The sequence below is a fragment of the Camellia sinensis genome, chromosome 5 (assembly GCF_055761805.1).
Source record: "Camellia sinensis isolate YWXY chromosome 5, ASM5576180v1, whole genome shotgun sequence".
Classification (NCBI taxonomy): Eukaryota; Viridiplantae; Streptophyta; class Magnoliopsida; order Ericales; family Theaceae; genus Camellia; species Camellia sinensis.
This window is the reverse complement of record NC_138965.1, coordinates 149,870,871-149,877,627: the sequence shown is the minus strand read 5'-3', so window position 1 is coordinate 149,877,627 and position 6,757 is coordinate 149,870,871. Positions and strand designations below refer to the sequence as shown.

At 30.6% G+C, this 6,757-nt stretch overlaps 1 protein-coding gene across 1 annotated transcript; it reads left to right on the top strand.

Annotated features, from left to right (window-relative positions):
- LOC114264246 (putative serine/threonine-protein kinase PBL7) lies at positions 1–6,704 on the top strand. Its single transcript, XM_082870135.1, has 6 exons — positions 1–433; positions 1,025–1,272; positions 3,213–3,598; positions 4,467–4,599; positions 5,077–5,166; positions 6,168–6,704. Exons 1-6 carry the CDS (start codon positions 127–129, stop codon positions 6,333–6,335), a joined length of 1,332 nt encoding a protein of 443 aa, XP_082726261.1. The 5' UTR covers positions 1–126; the 3' UTR covers positions 6,336–6,704.
- Positions 6,705–6,757: the final 53 nt, after the last annotated feature.

The window sequence follows — 6,757 nt, the reverse complement described above, 5'->3', positions numbered from 1 at the left end:
TGTTTGCAGGCAACACTGTATGGTCACAACCTTCCCATCTTGTGGCCATACAGCCAATATTGCATCTCTTCAATCTTACCATTCATCTCTCTCTCTCTCTCTCTCTCTCTCTCTCTGTTTGTGCTTATGGAAACAAACACCACTGTTGCCCCTCCAAGGCCAGAAAACCATACCCATAACCACCACCATTCACAGTCTCAACCCCACCATCTCCATCACCACAATACCCTCTCTTCCACCACCATTCTCATAATCATCTTTCCCATCATCACAATTGCCGTACTCCTCACCATCCTCCTCATTACAGTAATGCTTTGTCGTCGAAAATCTGCGAAAAATGACAACAGTAGCTGCACCAAACCCACCATTAATGGCATCAACAGGAATTGCATGTTCATTGCTCAGAGCGCCATAAGCATCAATTCTAGCCCAGGTAACATTGATCTCTTTCACATATATTTTAATTGGAGTTGACCATGTTCACATGTATTTTATGAATGTGGATATGTCATTTATTCATGGGTTTAAATATCAATACAAATTGTATAGTTTTTGGCTTTCTGATATCAACATTGTTTGGTATAGTAATGAGAATGAAAATTTACTTGTAAAGCACCAATAATTTGACTCATTTATCAATTTAATCCTTGTAGTTTTAATTGTTATCAATTTTGTCCTCTAGTTTAATTAATAACATTCGTTAAGAAAGTGGACAAAACTAGAGCGCAAAATAGTTCATTTAATAGGTAATTGACCATTTCGATTTTGACGTTAACTCCTCAATTGCTTTTTGCCCTTTGATTGGAGTCCATTTTTTAAAAGATCGTTATCAATTGGACTAAATTGTCACAATATGAATTGACATAACAGACAAACTACCAAGACTACAAGTGTAATTTGCCCAAACTCGTCTTTTGCAGCTAGTGATTCTAAAAATTTTATGACCACATGATCTGATTCTTGATATTTATCGTTTGATATTTTCTCTATTATTACACTGTAATTGATACTTATTCGTTAACAGATGTGAAGGGAGGGTGTCTTTATGGAGGGAATTCAGGCAGAAATCCAACATCTGCTAAGCATAGAGGAGTCCAAGTTTACACCTACAAGGAGCTTGAATTGGCCACAGACCAATTTAGTGAAACAAATGTGATAGGGAATGAGGGGTTTGGAGTGGTTTACAAAGGGGTCCTATGTGATGGTACTGTGGCTGCTATCAAGAAACTACACAGGGAAGGCAAGCAAGGCGAACGCGCATTTCGGATTGAGGTTAGTGAATTTAATTATTGGTACTTCTGAATTACCAACCTAACACATTAATATCATGCTCTCAAATTAATAAAAATATTTGTCATGGAGGGAGAGAGATCGACTTCACACTCCTATATCGGTTGAAAAAGAGACAAGATTGACTCTATCTGACTTATTTTGTGCAGCTTTATTGATCGGAAATGTCCTGTCCACGTCTTACCATTTTTTTTTAAACTCCTATTTTCTCTTCTTTAAATTGTTGCTTTATTTTATTTATTTATTTTTTTTTAAAGTTTTGCTAACAAGTGTTATGGGATACAAGAAAAATGACAAATAAAAAAGAAAATTAAGTTCAAAACATTTTTCATTAATTTTAATTTTTTTATTTACTATTTTCAAAACACTTTATACATAATTTTCAATATTTAACAATATCCTAAGAGCGTTTGTTATAAGAGCATTTGTTAGTATTTATTTCTTTTAACTTTACTATTTTATTACATACAAAAAAGATGTATTCATATGGAGATATTCTCCAATCTTTTTTATATCTCCAATTTCCTCAAAAAGTTGATTAAAGTTTTATTTGGGAATATGCTAAATTAGTTAAAAAGTTAAAAAATTAATTTATTCTTTGTATTCTTTTTAATGTCTTTTCATAAAAAATTAAAAAAAAAAATTACTAAAAAAATTAGTTCTCAAACTAATCTTAAGCAACCATACCAAACACAATGATAGGTTTAGTTAGGACTTTGTAAGATTATTCTAAAGAGAGAGAAAGGTTCCTTTGCGAATGATTGAAAGAACTCTAACCACATTGTTTTTTTTTTTTTTTTTTTTTATCGGTAAAAATTAATTATTAGTTATTAGCTTAACACTTATAAGAGTTATTCTTTCTATTCTTACACCAAGTACTTACATTCTAATTCAACTCCTCTTAAGGAGAGTTGAACCTATTTTAACAATTGAAAGAAGCTACATATCGTCTTTTATTTTTTTACTTTTTTTTGGGTAAGTATTATTTTTTTACTTTAATCTAAGTAAGATATTAATTGTTTTTATTAATTTTTAATAATATTTTGAAATAAAATCCAATCTTAAATATTAAAAAAGTAGTAACATATATTTCTTTTTTTAACAATTAATGGTGTGACCCCCTTTCTTGGTTTATCTATCCACATGCCCTCTTTTCTTCTTCTTCCAACCCTATCTAACAATTAAAGATAGTTAGATATCTCTCCCACACATATATCCATCTATCTTTTGTCTTTTATATTATATGAAGTAAAAGCTAAAATTGGTATAGAGTCACAACTTTTTAATTTTCTCAAAATAATCTTAAAATATTATGACTGCTTAGATCTAGATTTATAAACTGGTTTAATTTTTTTTTATTAAATTTTCAATTGAAATCCATTTTAATTTTTAAATTCAGATAAAAGTTTTCACAATTTTATTGCTATGGATACAAATGGACTAGCCTTCTGTCTCTTTTCTTCTTACCTCACTTATGAATAAAAAACTGTCGAAGGAATGTTGACTTTAATATCTATCTCTATCTCTATCTCTATCTCTCCCATCTGTTTCTTAATCACTTCCGCATTTCATGCTCCTCCATTAATGAACATATTCATCCCTCCACATGGCTCTCTTCCACAAAATCACATTATATTTAACAACTATTAGGTAATTCCAAAATATAATTTATATGATGCTTTCAACAAATAAATAATCACAAAATATATCATGGGTGGTAAATTATTATTTTTTCTCCTAATTATTTAATAATAATAGGCCAGTATTAAAATATTTTATTGCATCATTGATTAAAAATACTACCTAAAAAATAACAACTTTATAAAATTGACCACAGAATCATAGTCTTGATGTGGTAGTAATCCAATGATTAATCAATTATAAATATAAATAATTATTTATTTATGTATTTTTTTGGTCAGGTGGACTTGCTAAGCCGCTTACACTCTCCCTACTTGACGGACTTGCTAGGCTACTGTGCAGACCAACACCACCGCCTCTTGATATTTGAATTCATGCCCAACGGCACACTCTATCACCACCTCCATCCTCCTCGCAACCAATCCTGGTCGTTGAATTGGGGGACCCGGCTGCGCATAGCCCTCGATTGTGCCCGGGCCCTTGAGGTCCTCCATGAGCATTCTGTGCCGTCGATCATCCACCGTGATTTCAAGTCCAGCAATGTACTCTTGGATCAGAATTTCCGGGCCAAAGTTTCCGATTTTGGGTTGGCTAAAACAGGGTCGGATAAGATCAACGGTCTGATTTCAACGCGCGTGCTGGGAACCACTGGATATCTAGCCCCCGAGTGAGTGTTCATTATTTGTCATGTATGTTAGTGTACCTAATAAGTAATGCATTTTCACTCAATCAATGCATATAGGTCTAAGGTCCCCCCCCGCTAGGCCTCGAGGGAAAATGGGAATTATGAAAATGACCGTTCTTTCTCACTCTCAGTCGCCATGGACCATCTGCAAGGAAATTTGTTACTTATTGATAATTTCCAAACAGCCCCTTAATTGTAGATTCAATTATGTTAAAAATCCTTGAACTTTGTATCTTTTTTTTTTTTATTGAGCCCCTAAAACTATTTTCCATTCAAATAAGCCCTTCAACTCTTGAAATTGGTTCAATTTAGCCCTTTTGGTACATTTTGTCCACTTTTGGCAATTATCATATACGACTGGTAAATTGATTAAATTATCTGTAATACCCATTTTTTTAGCATCTAAAAAATTAATAATAGTAATAAAAGAATTCATTATCAACCTCCAAAACCTGTGCTAGTGAAGGAATCGGTGTTGATTCGTGTTTTTCTTTGTGTGTGTATTTTTTTTATATCGGGAAAATGAAATTAGGGTTTTTCTTTTAAAAAAAATATTTTTCTATTAATAACCAAGATTTACTCTAATTATTTATACCATTACATAATGTGCACACTCATTTGGTGTGAACACAAGTTCTGACTTTTTTCAAAATTGTCTTCCAAAACAAGCTTAAATTCCAAATTGTTGTAACCATCATTTATTTTTGGACATATATTGCATGTGAGCATAACTACTAGTAAAGCATAAAAATTTAGAATTAAGAAGTGGCATTAGGTAACCATAAAGTATAACACTTTGTGAACTGACTTACTAATTTTGTTTTTTTGTTTCTTTATTTTTAATATGTAGATATGCTTCAACAGGGAAACTTACTACAAAATCAGATGTATACAGTTATGGTGTGGTTCTTCTAGAGCTCTTGACCGGCCGTGTTCCGGTTGACACCAACCGGCCCCTTGGAGAACATGTCCTTGTCTCTTGGGTTAGTAACAAAATTCTATCTCCTCAAATTGACACTCCTTAGATTTAACTGTATTTTGAAATAAAATTAATATTTATATTTGCAGTTTTCTCTATTTACGTTTCTAAAAAATTTTGAAATTGTAAACAAAAACTCGATTAGTATATATTTTTACTCGATTAGTATATATTTTTGTTTACAAATTTTACTAATCCCACCCCCTTCAACATCACTAACAATGTACTTCAATTGCTGTCAACCACCTTCAATCACTTATTTATTTCCAGTCGTTGACAACTATCTGCAGTCACCCCTTTTATCTTATTTTCTAAATATATTTTTGAAATACACATGTATATTAAAAATGTTTATATTTTTATTTTTATTAAAAATAAACATAAATATAAATATATTTTAATTTTTTACAAATACAAAAAAAAAAATGTATAAACATTACCAAACTAACTCTAATTTGCTGTTTCTTGTGTTAATATTTAGGCTCTTCCAAGGCTAACTAACAGAGAAAAAGTGATGGAAATGGTCGACCCATCTCTTAAAGGCCAATACTCCAAAAAAGATCTAATCCAGGTCAGTTTGGCTATCCTATCATCATTGAAGCTAATTTTTATTATTATTATTATTATTATTATTATTATTATTATTATTAACTATAATAATCTCCAAAATATGTAAATTATTATATTTTCATATCTAAATTTTTTGAATTTTTTACTCCCTCTAAAAGTATGCAATTTTACTCTTTAGTCTGTCTGGCTAGTATTGTTCAAAATCATTAACGGAAAAAAAGGAATATTTTTGGAATTTTACAGAGAAATGCAACAAATTAAAAAATTGGAAACTAAAATACAGCCAAATGTACATTTTAGGGACTACGTGTGTATATGCTTTTTTTTTGCTTTTGTTGAGTTTTTTTTATAATTTTGAAAGTAACCTTCTTTCTGTTATTAATTTTGAACAACATACCAGAGACTAAAGTGTAATAGATTAAACAATTTGATATTCAAAATCAAAAAAGTAAATAAAATATTAAAAACTGAAGTGTGACACATCGCATACTTTGAGAACCACATGTATATTTTGTCTTTTTAACTTCGTTGAAATTTCATGTAAATTCAGAAAATACCCCTCTCATTATTGTAACAAATCATAAATTTAACAACTAAATTTAAAAAAAAAAAAAAGAAAGGAAAATTACAAATTGTAATAAAATAAAATCGAGTTTTTAATTTGTCAATTTAAAGTATAATCTTTTGATTTATTTTTACTTTAAACTATCTATCTATTTTTGTTAAGCAAAACTAATAGAAAAAATGATATTTTTGTAATGACTAGAATATCCTTTTCCTGTCAATTTTACTTAACGGAAATAGATGAATGGTTTAAATTGAAAATAAATTAAAAGATTAAGATTTAAATTGATAAAATTAAAAATTCAAGATTTATTTTGTTAACTTTAAAGTTTTTTATATTATAATTTTCTGAAAAAATTTAAAACTAAATTATAACACATCGCATACGTTAAGAATTATTGATCTAATTAATTTTTTTTATGTGGGGTTTTGCTACAGGTGGCAGCCATTGCAGCCATGTGTGTGCAACCAGAAGCAGATTATAGGCCTCTAATGACAGATGTGGTGCAGTCCTTAATCCCTCTTGTTAAGAACCTCTCTTCTGTATCACTATGTTCCTCCTCTACTAGTTCTTTAAGATTTAGTCAGAGAGTAACTCCCAAGTAAGTCTGTTTGGGACTTTGACTATTTTGAGTCCAAAAATGTAAATAAAAACGCTGTGAAACCAGCTTGGCTCATTCTGAGACCACTTACAATGAGACATTTTGAGAGTAACCCACCCACCAAAAATGGTTCATCATATACCTTAGGCCTAGGTCAGAGTCAGCTTTCCCAATTTTGTTTTTGGCTCACTAGAGCCATGTTACTCGTTTGTATGAATCTTTTACCATCTCTCTCTCTCTCTCTCTCTCTCTCTCACTCAATGTTGTTTTTGTCTCACAAGAGCCATGTAACTCATTTGTGTGAATCTTTTAGCACTAGTGACAACCATCTCTCTATTTGAAAAAAAGACAATTACTTTGATACTTTTTGAAATTGTTATATTAATCTCTTTTAAGTTTGTAATTCATATAATAGTTTGACATTTT

Excerpts from the sequence above, each read along its gene's own strand:
- LOC114264246 (XM_082870135.1), top strand. The coding sequence starts at position 127 with ATGGAAACAAACACCACTGTTGCCCCTCCAAGGCCAGAAAACCATACC. Across the intron at positions 1,273-3,212 it reads AACGCGCATTTCGGATTGAG|GTGGACTTGCTAAGCCGCTT; the intron begins GTTAGTGAATTT and ends TTTTTTGGTCAG. Across the intron at positions 5,167-6,167 it reads CCAAAAAAGATCTAATCCAG|GTGGCAGCCATTGCAGCCAT; the intron begins GTCAGTTTGGCT and ends GTTTTGCTACAG.